This window comes from Oryctolagus cuniculus, chromosome 18, assembly GCF_051225735.1.
Source record: "Oryctolagus cuniculus isolate XC-2025 breed Fujian yellow rabbit chromosome 18, ASM5122573v1, whole genome shotgun sequence".
Classification (NCBI taxonomy): domain Eukaryota; kingdom Metazoa; phylum Chordata; class Mammalia; order Lagomorpha; family Leporidae; genus Oryctolagus; species Oryctolagus cuniculus.
The window spans coordinates 61,288,333-61,308,153 of record NC_142884.1 but is presented as its reverse complement, the minus strand read 5'-3'; the positions used below and the strand labels follow the sequence as shown (position 1 = coordinate 61,308,153).

The 19,821-nt window shown below is 49.8% G+C and overlaps 3 protein-coding genes across 38 annotated transcripts in view; 2 read left to right on the top strand and 1 right to left on the bottom strand.

Moving 5' to 3' along the window:
* DUS2 (dihydrouridine synthase 2) overlaps positions 1–15,203 on the bottom strand; it is a 53,939-nt gene extending 38,736 nt beyond the window's left edge. For 4 of the 36 annotated variants that reach the window (XM_008257497.5, XM_089320329.1, XM_070062645.2 and 1 more), the window contains exons 1-3: positions 7,034–7,169; positions 4,580–4,656; positions 1,413–1,555 (exon numbers count right to left, since the gene is read on the bottom strand). In XM_008257497.5, the coding sequence (XP_008255719.2) occupies positions 1,413–1,538 (126 nt within the window). In that variant the 5' untranslated portion in view covers positions 1,539–1,555; positions 4,580–4,656; positions 7,034–7,169. Of the gene's footprint in view, positions 1–802; positions 825–1,140; positions 1,284–1,412; positions 1,556–2,612; positions 3,015–4,579; positions 4,667–6,623; positions 6,666–7,033 lie in introns of those variants that run through there. The other 32 variants (XM_070062641.2, XM_089320330.1, XM_070062644.2 and 29 more) reach the window with 23 other exon arrangements.
* DDX28 (DEAD-box helicase 28) lies at positions 7,742–8,794 on the top strand. Its single transcript, XM_002711630.4, has one exon. It carries the CDS (start codon positions 7,742–7,744, stop codon positions 8,792–8,794), a length of 1,053 nt encoding a protein of 350 aa, XP_002711676.2.
* On the top strand, positions 12,650–14,195 carry DPEP2NB (DPEP2 neighbor). Its single transcript, XM_017342311.4, is given in 3 exon segments — positions 12,650–12,785; positions 13,859–13,891; positions 13,894–14,195. Coding segments are annotated over 3 exon segments (471 nt in total).
* Positions 15,204–19,821: the final 4,618 nt, after the last annotated feature.

The window sequence follows — 19,821 nt, the reverse complement described above, 5'->3', positions numbered from 1 at the left end:
TGGGCTACTAGCTTTAGCCTAGCCCAGCCCCGGACATTGAGACCATCTGGGAAGCGTACCAGCAGGTGGAAGGTATCTATCTCTGTCTCTGTCTCTCTCTCTCTCCTCCTTTTTCTTCCACTCTGCCTTTCAAGTAAATAAAAAATAAATCTTAAAAAAAAAAAAAAACCGAGCCGGCGCCGTGGCTCAATAGGCTAATCCTCCACCTTGCGGCACCGGCACACCGGGTTCTAGTCCCGGTCGGGGCGCCGGATTCTGTCCCGGTTGCCCCTCTTCCAGGCCAGCACTCTGCTATGGCCAGGGAGTGCAGTGGAGGATGGCCCAGGTGCTTGGGCCCTGCACCCCATGGGAGACCAGGAAAAGCACCTGGATCCTGGCTCCTGCCATCGGATCAGCGCGGTGCGCCGGCTGCAGCGGCGGCCATTGGAGGGTGAACCAACGGCAAAGGAAGACCTTTCTCTCTGTCTCTCTCTCACTGTCCACTCTGCCTGTCAAAAAAAAAAAAAAAAAAAAAACAAAACAAACAAACAAAAAAAAAAACCATGAGAGCTTCATATGCAGTTGCAGTAAGAGAACCTATATATCCTTTCCCCAGTCTCCCCCAGTGGTAACATCTCACAAAATTTAAGCACAATAGCAGAATCAGGTTGGTGTTGACACAGCTAAGACCTAAGAGTCCCATCACTCCAAGGATTCCCTGTGTTGCCCTTTTCTGGCCAGTTGCCTCCCCAACTCATCCCTCTCCTCAGGGGCTTTTAAAGATGGAGAGACACTTGAGAAGCTTCTTCTTAAACTTCCATACCCAGTAGGGGAACACAGCAGGGTCAGGTATTGAGAAGAAGCTGCCCAGACAATTCCAGTCAGTGCTGAATTGAGGACTGCTCGAATTCCCTTACTATCCACTGTCAGCTACTCCTGAAATTCTACTTTTCTTGGCAGATACTTTCTGAGCCGAGGTCTAAAGCCCCAATATTCTTCAAAGCAGAAGCAAGAATATCTACTGGTACACTAGCTAGAAATGCCACAAAACTCAGCAGCTACCAGAAGCAACCTCAGCCAGCTTCCTCTGCCTGCATCTGGTCCTTTTCCTCTCTTCTCAACCTGAGTTCCCTCATTAAAGTAAATACATTACAGACATACATTACCCTAGGCGCCAGGACCAGGACCACAGATGATGTTCATCTATCCACTGGCTCAGGACATCCAAGGACACCTCTGTTCCACCCAGGCTCCTGGCCCTTAGCAAGGCTCACAGAACTCCTAAGTGTCCTGTGTGTTCGTCTCCTGCTTTTAGTGAGCACCTGGGAAATGAGTTCCCACTCTGCCTCCTCCTCCACTCCTGAGCACTCCCACACATTAATAGGGAGCCTGAGCTCCTGGAAAAGCCCTCCCAAAAATCAGAAGCCACTTACCTCACAGTAAACGATGTCTGCTCCATAATCCAGGGCCAGCAGCCTCATTGGAAGGGTCCCCACCCGAACCATAGGTGCTAAGATTAGTTTGTTGTGATAGCACAGAGAGAGACTATTCCCAATCATTCCGCCTCTGTTACCGTCTGGAGAAAGGGAAAACAACACTCAGAAATTTAAATGGCAAAACCTCTTCCACTTTCCTTCTAACACACAGTAATCTGTTTTCCTTTTCTCTGTTCATAAAAAGAATATATGTACATTTGTTCATCCAACAAATATTTATGAAGCAGGTGTTTAGCCTTGTGCTTCAAATGCTCACACCGGGAGCCAGCGCTGTGGTGTAGCGGGTAAAGCTGCCACCTGCAGTGCCAGCATCCCATATGAGCGCTGGTTTGAGTCCCAGCTGCTCTACTTCAGATCCAGCTCCCTGTTATGGCCTGGGAAAGTGGTGGAGGATGGCCTGAGTCCTTGGGCCTCTGCACCCATGTGGGAGACCCAGGAAAATCTCCTGGCTCCTAGATTCAGATTGGCGCAGCACCAGCCCTTGCAGCCAGTTATGGAATGAACCAGCGGATAGAAGACCTCTCTCTCTCTCTCTCTCTCTGCCTCTGCCTCTCTGTAACTCTGCCTTTCAAATAAATAAATCTTTTTAAAAAAAAAAAAATTTACACCCATAATCTTTAAAAAAAAAAAAAAAAGATGTCTACATCGTTGGGGCCAGCAATGTGGTACAGCGGGTTAAACTGCTGCCTGCAAAGCTGGCATCCTACATGGGTACTGGTTTGAGTCCTGGATGCTCCAGCAGAGGATGACTCAACTTCTTGGGCTCAACACCCACGTGGGAAAACCAGATGAAGCTCCTGGCTCCTGGCTTTGGCCTGGCCCAGCACAGGCCACTGAAAACACTTGGGGAGTGAATCAGCAGATGGAAGACTCTCCCTCTTTCCCTCTGTGACTCTCTGCTGTGGCCTGGGAAGGCAGTGGAGGATGGCCCAAATGCTTGGGCACCTATACCCATGTGGGAGACCAGGAGGAATCACCTGGCTCCTGGCTTCAGATTGGTGCAGCACGCCAGCCGTGGCAGCCATTTGGGGAGTGAACCAACAGAAGGAAGACCTTTCTCTCTGTCTCTCTCTCTCTCTCACTGTCTAACTCTGCCTGGCAAAAAAAATAAATAAATAAAATAAAATAGGCCGGCACCATGGCTCACTTGGTTAATCCTCCGCCTGCAGCGCTGGCATCCCATATGGCGCCGCGTTCTAGTCCGGTTGTTCCTCTTCCAGTCCAGCTCTCTGCTGTGGCCCGGGAAGGCAGTGGAGGATGGCCCAAGTGCTTGGGCCCCTGCACCCACATGAGAGACCAGTAGGAAGCACTTGGCTCCTGGCTTCGGATCGGCGCAGCACGCCAGCCATAGCAGCCATTTGGGAAGTGAACCAAAGGAAGGAAGACCTTTCTCTCTGTCTCTCTCACTGTCCGTAATTCTGTCAAATAAAAAATAAAATAAATCTCAAAAAAAAAAAAAAAATGTGTCCACTTCCCACATCAGAGTGCCTGGGTTTGATACCTTGATACCTGGCCCCAGCACCTCACTCCGGCTTCCTCCTAACACAAGAAGAAAAAAGACCTGCTTTCAGATCCATTCAAGAAGGATGAATAGTGCAGTTCTTTTTTTTTGCAACTTGAACATTGGAACCCCAGAAGGTAGTGGTGATGGTATTTGGGCCCTGTCACCCACGTAGGAGACTGGGATGGAGTTCCAGGCTCATAGCTTAGGCCTGGTCCAGCCTTGATCATTGTGGCAGTTTAGGGAATGAAGCTTTCAGTAACCTATGACAGATGATGGTGGCTCAGATCTGGAACTGGTAGTGTAGGTGATGATAATTGGCCACACTTTAGAAATACTTTGAAGTTAAAGTCAATAGGAATAAAAATAAAATCAAAATCCCATTCCCAAAGGTAACTACTGTTAATATTAATTTATTCATTTTAACCAAATATGGTCTCTTCTGAAAAGTTACAAAGCCAGGCAGACCTGATGTGCTCAGAGTTACGGAAGCTTCATCCACTTTCTTTTTACTTCTTTTCTTTTTATTTTTTTAAAGACTTATTTATTTATTTGAAAGTCAGAGTTACACAGAGAGAGGAGAGGCAGAGAGAGAGAGAGGACTTCCATCCAATGGTTCACTCCCCAGATGACTGCAACAGTCGGAGCTGTGCTGATTCGAAACCAGGAACCAGGAGCTTCTTCTGGGTCTCCCACACAGGTGCAGGGGCCCAAGCACTTGGGCCTTATTCTACTGCTTTCCCAGTCCATAGCAGAGAGCTGGATCGGAAGTGGAGCAGCCGGGTCACAAACCGGCACCCGTATGGGATGCCGGCGCTACAGGCCAGAGCGTTACCCTGCTGCGCCACAGCACCGGCCCCTCTTTTCACTTCTCAGTCCACTCCAGTCTTGCTTCTGCCTCTGTCACTCTACTAAAACGTCTCTAAGTCAAGTGACCAATTATCTCAAAGTTGCTCAAAGTTGTGGCACAGCAGAAATAACCACCACAGGCAACACCGGCATCCCATCTCTCTCTGTCTCTCCCTCTCTTTCCGTAACTTTGACTTTCAAATAAATAAATAAATAAATCTTTAAAAAATAATTGGAGGGGCCAGCACTGTGGTGCAGTGGGTTAAAGCCCTAGCCTGAAGCACTGGCATCCCATATGGGCACCAGTTTCAGTACTGGCTGCTCCTTTTCCAATCCAGCTCTCTGCTATGGCCTGAGAGAGCAGAAGATGGCCCAAGTGCTTGGGCCCCTGCACCCGTGTGGGAGACCTGGAAGAAGCTCCTGGTTCCTGGCTTCAGATCAGCTCAGCTCTGGCCATTGTGGCCATCTGAGGAGTGAATCAGCGGATGGAAGACCTCTCTCTCTGTGTCTCTACCTCTCTCTGTAACTCTTTCAAATAAATAAAATAAATCTTAAAAAAAAATAATTGGAAATTATTCAATGTCTGCGCCAAGAAGGAGGGAAAGAGAGAGGCTTTTGGCAGTGTCCAATGAAGAAATTAGGAACAACGGGCGGACACAGGCTCAGACTAGCTTGAAAATTTATAAAATATTGAGAAAGCAGCTACATGAGAAAGCTACATGAATATCTGAATGATAGCCACACACACACATACCTAAGTAATATTCTTCTGTGACAATTCCCTCAATGTATCTGCTCTGTCTTCATGGAAAGCAATTCTTTGTTTTATATCTGAAAAACACTGGCATATAAAAATGGATGAAGACTGTCATTTTAAGGAACTATTTAGAGAAGGGACAAGAAGTTCCAAGTTCTCAGGAAAAAAATCACAAAAGTAGCACAGAATCACAAAATCTTTGAGTATCCTTTATATTAACTTCCCTTCTATCATATCGCCAACTAGTGGTCATTCGGCCTGAGAACTTCGCAGTAACAGAAAACTAAGCTCTCTCAAGACAGATCTGAGCATTTCTAGTTGTTACAGAAGTTCTTTACATCAAGTTCAGAATCTGCCTCACGTGGGTTCTGGTTCTGTCTTCTAGAATGATAAACCCCACATCTTGTCTCTTCTTCATCTGGCACATTCCTCAAATACATGAGGGCTGTTTGCTCTCCGTAAACCTCTCTTCTCCAGCTTCACCCTTGTAAATCACTCTTTCCTGTGTTTATGAAATTCAGGGGCCTCAAAGTCCCGGTGCTATGATAATCAATGGCATCAGTGTTCTTGCTACAGATACTGGAGATGGGGCAAGGACAGTGCAAGAGTTTGGCAAATGTGTCAATGCAAAGAGGTAACCTCAGCCTCTCTTCAGTCCTCACCTTCTATCCAGATTTCTCAACAAAGCACTGTTGATATTTTGGGCCAGATAATTATTTGTGTGGGGTTGTACTGTGCATTGTATGATGCTGAACAGCATCCCTGGCCTCTACCTTCTAGTCACCAACAGCACCTAGTATTTGCCCAGATGTGGCAAAATCTCTCCAGCCATTGTCAAATGGAGGAGGGGGACAGGGACAAAATCACCCTCACTGTAGAACCACTACTTCAGGGGCCAGCACTGTGATGTAACAGATTAAGCTGCGGCCTACAATGCTGGCATCCCATGAGTGCTGGTTAGCATCCTAGCTGCTCCACTTCCAATCCAGCTCTCTGATATTGCACCTGCGAGACCAGCAGGGGATGGCCCGAGTCCTTGGGCCGCTGCACCTGTGTTGGAGATCCAGATGAAGCTCCTGGCTCCTGGCTTCCAATCAGCCGTTGCGGCCATTTGGGGAATAAACCAGCGGAAGGAAGACCTTTCTCTCTGTCTCCCCCTCTCACTGTCTGTAATACTACCTCTCAAATAAATAAAATAAAATAAAAAATCTTAAGTCTGCTTATGCATCACAATGGTACATGAAATTTTTTAAGAGTTTTTCTCCTTTCAGTGATATCTGATGAAACTAAAACACTTTCTCCAGATGTTAAGAACTTGTAGGCTGTTAATCCACATTTACCTCATCTCCTCATTTCCCACAGAAAATGTCTGTTTTCAGATCCATTCAAGAAGGATGAATAATATAGGTTTTTTGTTTTGTTTTGCTTTTTGACAGGCAGAGTGGACAATGAGAGAGAAAGGTCTTCCTTTGCTGTTGGTTCACCCTCCAATGGCCGCCACGGCCAGCGCGCTGCGGCCGGCGCACCGCGCTGATCCAATGGCAGGAGCCAGGTACTTCTCCTGGTCTCTCATGTGGGTGCAGGGCCCAAGGACTTGGGCCATCCTCCACTGCACTCCCGGGCCACAGCAGAGAGCTGGCCTGGAAGAGGGGCAACCGGGACAGAATCCGGTGCCCCGACCGGGACTAGAACCCGGTGTGCCGGCGCCGCAAGGCGGAGGATTAGCCTAGTGAGCCGCGGCGCCGGCCTATATATGGTTTTGTCAGTTTGTTTGTTTGCAACTTGAACATCTGAATCCAAGAAAGGCATTCTGCCTGACCAGGGCAAAGTGAGGAAAGCCACAGACTTGATCACTTCACAGAGAAACAGGACTTCCTTGCTACTTGGTTCAAGCAACTGACGTCTCTGAGCGGGAAGCCAGGGGAAAGTGAGCTCACTGCAAGAGTGGTGGGAGGGACAAGGAAGTGAGGAGTGAACCCCGGCTGAGAAAGAAAAACGCTGTGGGGAGATAACTCTGCTTGACACAGCCTGAAGGCCTTACCTCACTTCTCAGGAAACAAGCTCAAAGCCACCAGCTTACATCCTGGGTTCTCAGCCGGAGGAGGGGAGGGAAAGAACCAAGATCTATGACTCCCGTGCATTCATTCCCACTCTCAACACACCACACACATATGCACTACCAGACCTTGCGCGGGGACCGCGGCTGCAAAACACTGCCATTCCGTTAGCGGTTACAAGGGGCGCGGGGCACGGGTTAAGCTATTACAGGGGCAACGAGGCCGACAAAGGAGAATCACAAGGGCTGAGCACCCTAAGCGCCAGAAACCCTCCGCCCTCTTGAACTATAAGACCACTACCCCACGCCGCCAGGTCCTGGTCCTGCCTCCACCTGTGTGCCCTTCCCCAAAGCTGGTCCAGGTCTGGATATCGCCACCCACTGTTCAGACTTACGGACTTTGCTGAACTGTACAGCTACCTTCTTCCTCACGGTTCTCCAGCTCCACGGGAGTTACTGAGCCATGCCAGCCACCGTACAGGAGGCGCGTCCGTGACGTCACTGGCTTGCGCCTCTCCTGGTCAAAAGGGAAAATGGCCTTAGCTAGGCCCACGCGGCTTTTGTCGCTGGAGGCTAGGTTGTTCCTGTTTATCCGACGGGACCTGGTGGTCCGCGATCCCGACGAGCCCCTGCCGGTGGTGCGCATTCCACGGTCTCTACAGCGGCGGCAGGAACAGCGACAGAGAAGGCACCAGAGCTCCTCGCGGCCGGTGCTGGTGCGACCAGGGCCGCTACTGGTCTCCGCGCGGCGGCCAGAGTTGAACCAGCCGGCGGGCCTCACGCTGGGCCGTTGGGAATGTGCGCCTCTCGCCTCGCGTGGCTGGAGGCATCGGCGCGCGCATGGGGACCACTTCTCCATCGAACGTGCTGAACACCAGGCACCAGCGCTTCGGAACCTCTCATCGGACAGCAGCTTCGGCGATCTGGGTCTGGAGCCACGTGTGTTGCGAGCACTACGGGAGGCTGCGCCCGAAGTCGTCCGGCCCACGACCGTGCAGTCCAGCACCATCCCCGCTCTGCTTCGCGGCCACCATATCCTTTGTGCCGCGGAAACAGGTAGTGGCAAGACTCTGAGTTACGTACTACCTCTGTTTCAACGGCTTATGGGCCAGCCAAGCCTGGACCACCGCCGTATCCCCTCTCCCAGGGGCCTCGTCCTTGTGCCTTCCCGAGAATTAGCCGAACAGGTGCGAGCCGTGGCCCAGCCCCTGGGCAGCTCCTTAGGCCTGCACGTGCAGGAGCTAGGGGGAGGCCATGGTATGCGTAGAATCAAGCTGCAGCTATGCAAACAGCCTTCAGCAGATGTGCTGGTGGCCACTCCGGGGGCTTTGTGGAAGGCCCTGAAAAGTCAGCTCATCAGCCTGGCCGAGCTCTCCTTCATGGTGTTGGATGAGGCAGACACACTGTTGGATGACAGCTTCCTGGAACTGGTGAACTACATCTTGGAGAAGAGCCAGATAGCAGAAGGCCCAGCAGACTTAGAAGACCCCTTCAATCCCAAAGCTCAGTTAGTGCTGGTGGGAGCCACGTTCCCTGAAGGGGTAGGCCAGTTGCTGAGTAAAGTCACCAGGCCAAACTCTGTCACCACCATCACCAGCTCCAAGCTCCACTGCATCATGCCTCATGTCAGACAGACATTTATGAGACTGAAAGGAATGGACAAGGTGACGGAGTTGTTGCAGATTCTCAAACGGCGTGACAGGACAGATAGGACTGGACCCTCGGGAGCTCTCCTGGTGTTCTGTAATAGTTCCAGCACGGTGAACTGGCTGGGATATATTCTGGATGACCACAAAATCCAGCACCTAAGGCTGCAAGGGCAAATGCCAGCCTCGATGAGAGCAGGTATCTTCCAGTGTTTCCAGAAGGGCTCCCGAGATGTACTCCTCTGTACAGACATAGCCTCTCGGGGCCTTGACAGCACCCATGTGGAGCTAGTTGTCAACTATGATTTCCCCCTCACCCTGCAAGATTACATCCACAGAGCGGGGAGGGTGGGTCGTGTAGGTAGCGAGGTTCCAGGCTCCGTTATCAGCTTTGTGACCCATCCTTGGGATGTGAACCTGGTTCAGAAGATTGAGCTGGCAGCTCGCCGAAGGAGAAGCCTTCCCGGACTACCATCCTCGGTGGGCGAGCCTTTGCCACTGCAAGCCTGATGTTAGCTGGCTTGAATGCGATGCCAGGGGTTGGCACTGTGGTGTAGCTGGTTCAGCTGCCACGGGGGGTGCCCACACTGCATATCAGAATGCCGGAGATGGAGTCCCACCTCCACTCCCAATTCAGCTTCCTGCAAATGAGCACCCTGGGAGGCAGCAGGTGACTCCCATGTGGGAGATCTGTCTGGAGTTCCTGTCTCCTGGCTTTGGACCGGCACCCTCCACCGCCGGCTATTGTGGATATTTGGGGAATGAACCAGAAGGTGCAAGACCCGTCTCTGTCTCTTTCACTCTGCCTTCCAAATAAATAAAAATAAGCTTTTTAAAACGCATGATGCCAGAACAGGGATCTTTGCAGTGCCCTCAGTGAGTGAACAAACTTCTCAGTGGGAAGCTCTGGGCTGCCCTGTCCTCTGCCTGCTAGAGCTTTGGAAGGGAAGCTGTCAGTCAGCATTGGAGGTTAAAGTACTGAGACTGGCTCTCTGGTTTCCACATGTCATGCGAAAAATAAAGTGGGTTGTTTTACTCTCTGTCATCATTTCCAACTGATGTTTTCGTGGGTCTCCTTTATATAATTACCTTTGGCACAGAGTTCAGATTCTTAAGATTCACCCAAGACCACCGCATCTAGGACAGGTTTTCTCTAGGTTGATAATATTTTAAGTTTTTATTTTATTCAAAATTTAATTTTACTTGAATGAACAACAGAGAGAGAGAGGTCTTCCATCTACTGGTTCACTTCCCAAATGCTCAGAACAGCCAGGGTTGGGCAAGGCCAAAGTCAGGAGCCCCAAACTACATCCAGGGCTACCAAGTGAGTAGCAAGAACCTAAGTACTTGACCCATCGTCTGCTGTCTTCCAGGCTGTGCACCGGCAGAAAACTGGATCAGGAGCAGAGGAGCCAGGACTCAAACCAGGCTCCAATATCAGGTGCAGGCATGCAAACAGCAACTTAACCGCTGCGTAAACACCCACCCAAAGAGAGTTTCCTTACCAGTAATACTTGGGCAAAATTGCAAACTCAGAGTGAAATGTCTCTGGGAATTTTACCTTCAGGAAGGAAGGTAAAAGGAAAAGGTCAGCTGCAGAAGTATCGCTTGTGCGTTTCCAGGCTGCCTTCTGCCCCATTTTTGTGTGGCAGAAGAAGGAAATTAATGAAAGTGTTACAAAACAGGCAAAGTAAGCATTTAGCATCCCTTATCTCCTGGGTTCCAGTCTCTGTGTAAGTTTTGCCTGTAGTTGAGGGTCAAATGTAATACTCCATAAAACAATTCAGGGCCCAGAGCAACCTTTGCCAAAAGAATATTGTACTGAGTGTACAATTATAGCTCTCTTTCACATACAAAGAAACAGGCTTAAATGGATAAAAGAATGTGCTCGAGATTAAACAGATAAGTAGGACAGCATCTGGTCTGTCTGCCCCAGAGGTTGTGTTCCTAACCACCATACTAGCTTCTCTCAAATATGATTCATACACAGAATTACTACATCTGTTTTCCTGGAGTATTCCTCATTTATAGCTGTTGCCTCGCAGTTTCTAAGCTTGCCCATTTTGACACTCAAAAACATCCCAGTTAAACAGTTTGGTCACTATCTATGGATCATTGTGGCAGAATTGCCTGGGAAACTTGTTAAAAGTGCAAATTCCTATTTCCCATTACAGATTGGATTAAGCTGTTTGTGGGTTGACCCAAGAATCCTATTTTTTTAAGCATCCAAGGTGATTCTCAGGCCCCTTTAAGTTACTCTCCCATTTGTCTACCCTGTGCTGCCTTTCCCCGTGGTCCTGGCCACGCCCTGGTGAAGTAGTTATGTACCCCCAACAAAGCAGGGGTGCTTCTGAACAAGTGCTTCAGGAATCTGGTCTCACGCTGACCTTCCTGCCAGGAAGAGCCTCCCCCAGAACCCTCCCCTTCACCACTCCACCAGCTGTCAGCTCTGATCAGGCCTGATCTCTGTGGCATAACATGCACCACAGTAATTCAAGCAGCTTCCCAGAAGAGATGCTGGGATTCCCAGCTGTGGTCTCCCCACCTCCAGGATAGTAGCTAAGGCAGCCCCTACCTCATAAAGCATCCCAACTGCAACAGCCCTGGTAAACAACTGCCCCGTGCTTGTTTTTTCAAGGTCTCCTAAATGTTATCATTTCTAGGAAGTTCTTGGCCACATCAAACCAAAGTCTGCCTCAAATGGTTTCCTAGTTTGGCCTGATGTGGCTAAGGGCAGCTTGTTTCCTCCTCAGAGCAGGACCTGCTCGTCTTTTTGGAACCTGCTTTTCACCTGTGTTGCTGCTGCTGAGCCCATATTTTCTAAGGGGGTGGGATTTATTGGTTACCTCTTCAGAGGGGAGGGGAGTGAAATGATAAGGTATTCACTTTGTATGGTTATTCTCATAATTTTTGAATGTTAGGTTAAAATGGGTCCATCATTCCCACTTTGTGAAATCAGTCAAAAACCTCATTTTGCCTCGGGAGCACCCTTAACATCCCTCCCCCTGTCCATCATCTTGAAATCTGGTGAGCTTGTCTTTGCATTCCCGCCAGCTAAAAATCTGGAGCCCCAGCATGAACAACATGAAACCCTGCTGTTGAGCACACCACCTCTGCTACTTGTGTTCACTTGAGTAGACCCCTTTACATCGTGGGTTTTGGTTTTTCTTTTTTGAGTATTCAGATGTAAATGCATGAATATTCTATGAATGTACATTTGGAACAGAACAAAGTCAAGAAAATGTCTTTGCTTTTATTTTTTTTTTTTTTTCAAAGATTATTTATTTGAAAGTTACAAAAAGAGAGATCTTCCATTCTCTGGTTCACTCCCTAGATGGCTGCAACTGCCAGGGCTGGGCCAGGCTGGACCAGGAGTCAGGGGTTTTATCCAGGTCTCCAAGATGGGTGGCAGGGCCCCAGGTACTTGAGCTATCTTCCACTGCTTTTCCCAGGCCAGTAGCAGGGAGCTGGATCTGAAGTGGAGCTGCCAGGACTTGAACTGGAGCCCATGTGGGATATTGGCATTGCAAGTGTTGGCTTTATCTGCTATGCCACAACACTGGCTCCCATCTTTGCTTTTATTGTATTTTTTTTACATTTTTGTTTGTTTATTAAAAGGAAGCAAGAGAAACAGGTCTTCCATCCGTTGGCTCATTCTCCAAATGACTGCAGCAGCCAGGACTGAGTCAGGCCAAAGTCAAGAGACCAGAATTCAGTCTGGGCTTTCCACATGGTAACAAGTACCCAAGTACCACTTTGAGCCATCATCTGCTGCCTCCAAGGCAGTACATTAGCAAGAAGCTGCATCAGAAGTGGAGCAGGGACTCAAACCTAGGTACTCCAATATGGCATGCAAGTATCCCAAGCAGTGGCTTAAACACAGCACCAAACCCCCATCCCCTGCCTTTGCTTTGATTCTTCTCTGCTGGAGTGTCTTTCTTCTCCTCCCCGTGTGTCCAAATCTCACTATCCTTTAGCCCACCTTCAGGGAGCCTTCCCTGATTCCATAGTCCTTCCAGTTGTCTGCCTCTCCAACTGTTGAATGCTTAAGGTAAGGCTGTGTAACCTAGCAGCCACTTAGGTTAATCTGGCACCTCTAGCCAATCTCAGAATTTGGTTTCCCTTACCCTCGTGTGGTCAGTGAGGCTGTGCCAGCCTATAGGTGTGTTCCAAAAGGAATGGCTACTTGAATAAGGAGTGAGTGGGGAGGGCCCAGGCAGGTGCCCCTCTGTGTTCATCCCACTCTTCCACAAAACGCCAAGGGCCTGAAGCCTGCCCTTTAGGTCATATATTCCCTGTGTGACCACACTGGGTAGTGAGCACCTCACAGGCTCTCTATTTCCACGTCAGGGTATCTACGCAAACATGATGCCCTTGCAGAAATTTCCCTACCATTTCTCTTCTAGATACCAACCTGTGTGGTTGCCTATGACAGTGTCTGAGCAGATCTTGTATATTCACCCTAACTTGTCCTGTGTGCCCTGGGAGGGCAGTGCAGCGGGTAGGCCTAGGATGGGCATCTATACCGAGGCACTGGTGTACACAACCACAACTGGCTGCCACAGTGCCTTCTGAACTTGCCTGTCACACCTCAGAACCTCCCCAGCCATGAGGGGACCAATGGCCTCGGTCCCCCAGGGATCCAGTGTTCCCATTCACTGCTGAGGGTAAGTGAGATGTCACTTCTGGGCAAGTGTTCAAAAAGGTTCTACTCTTTATACATTTTGCCCTCGTCTTTTGGCTATGAGATGCTTTTGGCCTTTTCTTGATTAGACCCTTAGCAAAAACCAAGTGTGCTTTTGTTGGAGTGGTTTGAGGAGGAACTGCTGGTGAACCTCCCCGTCAGACCCAGGCACCTTGGCTGTGCTGTCAGTTGGACATACACATGGGCCCCCTCAGCCACATCCCAGCCTGGGCTCCTGAGTTCTAAGGAACAGTGTGGGTAGTCAAGGATAGATGAAGTGCCAGAGACTGGAGGTCTCAGAAGATGTCGCAGGAAGTTAAGCTAATGTGAGAAGTTTTCTTGAGCCCAGACTTAGTTACCAGGATTTGGCTGTGAACCTTCTGGTCATCACCTTGCCTTGGTATGTGGCCTTTTAGAAAGTATTAGCAAACGGTAAGAGTTCATCATAGTTGAAACAAGAAGCACAGAGGGGACCCAAGAGGAGATGCCAGGATGAGAGGGATTCTTAAGTGATTTATATTATATCACTTGTTTCCAAAACTTAAAAATTATTTCTGTGACAGCCTCAGAAGTGAAGTTCTTAAGAAATGTCTGAGCTGTGGAAGGGAGAGACTGAGGGGGTCTTGACTGCAGTTATCTTGAAGTTCTGTTCTCTCAGGGAGTGGAGCACAGATGTCCTTGTATCCTGCTGCTGCCATAGCTTCACAGAATTGCTTCTGCGACCACAATGCATTCTCTAAGGAACCTGCAGAAGTGACAGGCCAAGGCTGTGTCTGGGATGCCTGGTAGACAAGAGGGCTGTGGCCAAAACAGAGACATGCGAGAGAGGAGGTGCTGGTGGCACAGTGTACATAGCAGAAGTGGCTGAGCAGTCCTGGTTTTCTTTCCAGCAGTTGTGCCTCCCACTTCTCTTCCTGTATGTGGCCTCTCCATATCTTCTACCGAGGATGTAGAGAAACGCAGGTAGGCTGGCACGGGGAGACATACTGCCTGGTTTGTGGCTTCCAGGTCTATGGTGATGCTTCTTTAGCAAAGTCCAGAACAGAGAAGCCACTCCTGTGTTGGGCTCCCAAGAGACCTCAAGCTCTGGCAGAGTTGGACAAAGTCCTGAGTTGCTCTGTCCCCAAAACTTGGCACTTGTGGTGTGTGGGAACAAGATCAGTCCACAGAAGCTTGCTGGCCGAGCCCTTCGTGGAGGACAAATGTCTAACTGCCTTAGATGCTTAATGCCCCTTCTGCAGTGACCTCCATTGTCCGCCACTGGAGACAGAGGCTGGGCCACTCTGCCGGTAGCCCCTCTTCCATACTAACTGCCCACGAACTGGGGTTTGAAGTGAGAAGCTGCTTTGAACATCCCAGGGCTGAAGCTAGCCTGGAAGAAAGCCTGATGTTCCTCTGCCCAATCCTGTAGCGTTTCTTCCTGGGCAGAAGAAAGAAAAGCCTGCATTCTGCCAGCCAAGGAGAAGTCAGGAGCAGAGATGGGGTGCAGAGTGGCCAGAATGAGTCCAGTCCGCCAGAGGGACTCCTCCCCTGAGTCATTGCCCACACAGAACAGGAAGGAGTGGGCTTCCTGAAACTGGAAGCAGCAAGCTGTGGCTACCCAGGGAGTCTCCTGCCTGGGGTGTTAGGAGACAGAATAAAGAAACCTAGCGAGCCTGTCTACCTGGAGCAGGAACAGTACGGATAAAGTCAAGCAGTACACCCCTGAGGCTCGTATGCATCCTTACCCCAGTCCTTTGTAGCACCAGTGGAGTTCCTGCTGCTCAATAAAAATTTGTTTTTGGCTTGAGCTTCCTTTTATCCAACAAGTCCAAGCCCCTAGCCTCCCTTTGCTCCTGAAGTACATTCCTTTGTGGAGGACCTTGTCTTGTAGCACCTTCTGTTCTCAAAATAGACCCCTGGGTGCACCATCAGTGTAATCCTGTAATTGGGGAGGGACCCAGGTAGTTTAAGAAGCGTAACCTGATAAATGGTGGTGTGTGTGTGTGCATTCACGCACGTGTGCACACGTATATGCACATGCTCACAGAAGAGGGGCAGGATTGAGAAAATGTTCCATCTATCAGTCCAATCCACCCATCCATCTATCCATTTATTCAACAAGTACTTACTGAGCACCTGTTATATACCAGCCACTGTGCTAGTTGCTTGGGATATGTTGGTGAATGAGATGATCAAGACCCCTTTCCCTAAGGAACCCACAAACTAAAGGAGGACAAAGAGGTAAAAAAAAATATTTCATTCTGTCTAGGAAGAAAAATAAAACAGGATGAGATTATAGAGTGATAAGAGGTGCTGTGCTACAGAGTGTAGTCCGAGAAGGCTTTCTTGAGGAGGTGACATTTCAGCAGAGATTTTAAGGGAGTCCTGTGAGAAATTAAGAGGAAAACATTCCTGGAGGAACTAGTAAGTGTAAAAACCCTGTGGTAGGAACAAGACTGACCTAAGACCAGCAGAAAGGCTAGTGTGGCCAGGAAGGAAAGATGGAGATGACTAAAAGAAACAGTTGGAGAAGTGGGCGTGGACCAGACCACCGTGGGCCCTATCAGCCAAAGTGAGGAGTATGGCTCTTGTGTGACGGGAAGTCACGGGAGAAATTTGAACAAGGTGGGGAAGTGATCTGATGCAGATGCTAAAAGGATCACTCTGACTGCTGTGTGTCACTGCAATGAGGCACTAGCTGTTACCAGTGGAATGTCTCTCTCAGCAGTTAAGGGGACAGTTGGTCCTGGGGGGTGGGGGTGGGGTGGGGAGAGCAGTTAAATAAGAGTTTGGGCCTGTTTCCCAGGCCACCTGCATCATCAGCCGGAACCGAAGGTGGCACTGCCAGCAACACTTAGCCCTCAGCCCCAGGTGAAGCTACCGGACCCTGCAGTCGGTTCCTTCATCCTCAGGGCCACAGCAGCAAGAGTGTCCCTCCACCTGACCCACATATCCTCAAGGCCAGGAAAGGTCCGAATAAGAAGTTTCCCTAGAGAGGAGGTATTTGGGGACACCAACATCCCCACAGCACAGCCTGGAATCCAGTCCCACCTCCACTTACCATCAGCTTCCTACTAATACACATCCTGGGAGGTAGCAGATGATGGTGCAAATGCTTGGGCCATACCACCCATGTGGGAGTCCTGGATGGAGTTCCAGATTCCTGGCTTCAGCCTAACCCAGATGGAAGACCTCTCACTCTCCTCTTTCTCTCTCCCTTCCTCCTTCTCCCTCTCTCAAATAAATGAAACCAAAAGTTTCTCCAGCCTGGGTTAGAAGGAGGATGCACAGGCCCTGGGGCTCCCAGAGCATCCTTACTGAGAATCTCAATTAAGCCGCTGCGGTCTGTCTCTCCTACATGGTGTGACTGAGGCAGATTTGTGGTTACTGGAGGGGGCATGTAGATTGGCAATTCACAAACCTGGGACAGACTCAGCTGGAGCTTTCAGGAATGAGAAATCCCCAGCACCCACACCAGTCTGAGTTTTGGGAGTGAGGCCCTAGAAATATGTAGTTTTAAACTGACTACCAGTTTACAGGAAATATAAGGAACAGAAGAAAATGTTAAATGACACCATGGGATGCAGTCAACAATCTCCCAAACATTAAAAACTAACACAGACATGATTTTTTCAATAAATAAATTGGCATCTCAAATTGGAGTGCCAGTTTGACTCCTGGCTGTTCCACTTCTGATCCAACTCCTAGCTATGTGCCTGGGAAAGCAGCAGATGAGGGCTCAAGTACTTGGACCCTGCCACCACCATGGGAGACCCAGGTGGAGCTTCAAGCTCCTGGCTTTGGCCTGGCCCAGGTCAAACTGTTGTGGCCATTTGGGGAGTGGAAGAAAAAAGAGGGAGGAACCCAGAGATAAGTCACAGCAATCACACATAATGTAGGGAATCTTAACATATATTATAATTTAAATAAATCAATTATGTGAAAATTGGGTAATCAAGGGAATTTGAACTTGATAATCTATGATATTTAAGAAGCATTTTTAGGCCGGCGCCGCGGCTCACTAGGCTAATCCTCCGCCTGCGGCACCGACACTCCGGGTTCTAGTCTAGCGGCTATTGGGGGGTGAACCAAGAGAAAAGGAGGACCTTTCTCTCTCTCACTGTCCACTCTGCCTGTCAAAAAATTTAAAAAGCATTTTTAAATTTTGAGGTATTGTAATGGTATGGTAGTTGTCTTTTTTTTTTTTTTTTTGGACAGGCAGAGTGGACAGTGAGAGAGAGAGACAGAGAGAAAGGTCTTCCTTTGCCGTTGGTTCACCCTCCAATGGCTGCCGCAGCTGGCGCGCTGCAGCCGGCACACCACGCTGATCCGATGGCAGGAGCCAGGTACTTATCCTGGTCTCCCATGGGGTGCAGGGCCCAAGCACTTGGGCCATCCTCCACTGCACTCCCTGGCCACAGCAGAGGGCTGACCTGGAAGAGGGGCAACCGGGACAGAATCTGGCACCCCGACCGGGGCTAGAACCTGGTATGCCGGCGCCGCAAGGCGGAGGATTAGCCTAGTGAGCCGCGGCGCTGGCCGGTAGTTGTCTTTCAAAAAGGAATCTGGGTTGGTTTTGAAATAGAAGATGCCCTTTGGGATGCCTGCAACCCAAATCAGAATATCTCAATTCGAGTCCTAATTCTGCTCTGGATTGCAGCTTCCTGCTAATATACTCCCTGGGAAGCAGCAGATGGTGGCTCAAATATTTGAAACCCTGCTACCCACGTGGGAGACCCACATTGAGGTCCTAGCTCCTAACTTCAATCTGGCTTAGTCCAGCACTCCAGTTGTGGATATTTGGGAAGTGAAACAGTAGATGGGAAATTGTGTGTATATGTGTGTGTATGAATGTGTGTGTGCCTGCCTTTAAAATAATTTTTAATTTTTTTTTAAAAGGGCCCTTACTGGGACCAGCACCGTGGTGTAGAAGATTAATCCTCCACCTGCAGTGCTGGCATCCTATATGGTGCCAGTTCAAGTCCCAGCTGCTCCACTTCTGATCCAGCTCTCTGCTAATATTCCTGGGATAGCAGTGGAAGTTGACCCAAATTTTTGGGCCCCTGCACCCAACGTGGGAGGCCTGGATGAAGATCCTGGCTCCTGGCTTTGGCCTGGCCCAGGCCCGGCCATTGTGGCCATTTGGGGAGTGACACTCTCTGTCTCTTCCTCCTCTCTGTGGTTTTGCCTTTCAAATGAATAAAATGATTTTTTTTTTTTTTTTTTTTTGTGGACAGGCAGAGTTAGACAGTGAGAGAGAGAGAGACAAAGAGAAAGGTCTTCCTTCCATTGGTTCACCCCCAAAATGTCCATTACTGCTGGCGTGCTGCGCCGATCCGAAGCCAGGAGCCAGGTGCTTCCTCCTGATCTTCCATGCGGGTGCAAGGCCCGAGGACTTGGGCCATCCTCCACTGCCCTCCCGGGCCACAGCAGAGAGCTGGCCTGGAAGAGGAGCAGCCGGGACAGAATCCAGCGCCCCAACCGGGACTAGAACCCAGGGTGCTGGCGCCGCAGGCGGAGGATTAGCCTAGTGAACCGCGGCGCCGGCAATAAAATGATTTAAAGGGGGGGGGGGGGCTTACCTTTTAGAGAGGCATACTTACAGATGGATGGAATTTCTGTGATTTGCATTAAAATGATCTGCAGAAAAGTGTGACTGAGGGTACAAATGAGAAAAGAGGGGCCGTGAGTTGATAACTGTTGAAGCTTGTGATGGCTACATGGGAGTTCAGTATAATTTTCTGTATGAAGTTTTCTCTAATAAAAATAGATACTACTGAAGTACATACAGTGTCATGTTCAACCAGATTTGGAATCAGTGAGAACTCAGTTGGCAGCTTCCCAGGGTAGAGTAGCTTTGTGGGCACCATGGCAGCAGGCAGTGGGGCAGTCTGTGCTACACAGCAGGGCGCACTGCGTATGCACATTGTTGCAGAAACAGCTCTGCCAGCCTGGCAGATGAGCAACCTAGGCTGGGCAGAGACAGCAAGTCTGAACCCGCTGTGAAATCACACATGCTGTGCAGTGGATAGACGTTTGCTTGGTCAGGAATGGCTACTGGAACCTGGCGCCCCTACAGCCCACCCTTCTGTGTGCTTCTGTCAGTGCCAGTAAAGGATGCCTGGACACGGAGATGGCTGGAAGGAATCCATGGCCTTTCCTGAGGAGGGAGGCAGCAGCTGGAAGTGGAAGGATTCTAGGATCCCCATCTGACTTGGCCAGGAGTGCGGCCTGGGGTCATCTGCCCACCCAGCGGTTCAGTCTGCTCACTTAGAGAATGGGGCTAGTAAAATTCTACTTTGGAGGCTATTTGAAAATTAAACGGGCTGAGACATGCCAGCTTGGCAGCTTAGTTCTAAGCCCATGGTAACTTTGGCTGTTGTCATCGTCACCCTTGAGCCCTTGCTCTATAAAGGGAGGGGAAGCAGCAGCCTCACAGGCGCCAAATGGACTCACTCCACAACAAATCTTGTTTGCACACTCGCTGAATGCAGGTGTAGTGCCACGTGCCAGGATATGGTGGATGCAGCTTCATTAAGTTGCCTTGCCAGCTTCAGGAGCAGGTCACCCCTGCAGACTGCTGTTCCGAGGAGGAAGGAGAGCACTGAACCGGAGAGAGCAGCATCTCACCCAGGTCTTCTGACCTGAAGCCTCCCTTGTGGTGGTTGCCAGTCCCTTTGTTCCTTCAAACCCTGCTATGATCGCTGGCCTGCAGTGAAAGGCCTCACCACTAACCAGGCTGCTATGCACACTGAGGGGCAGGGCTGGCGGTCCCGGAACACGCGTGGTGTTGGGGAACCTGGAGACCAGACAAACCCCGCCCGCACCGCTGCCTCACCAGTGACTGATCCGACTGCTGGTTGTCAGAGCG

Bases quoted from the DNA above. Each gene is read 5' to 3' on its own strand.
- DDX28 (XM_002711630.4), top strand. From the start codon at position 7,742: ATGGGCCAGCCAAGCCTGGACCACCGCCGTATCCCCTCTCCCAGGGGC.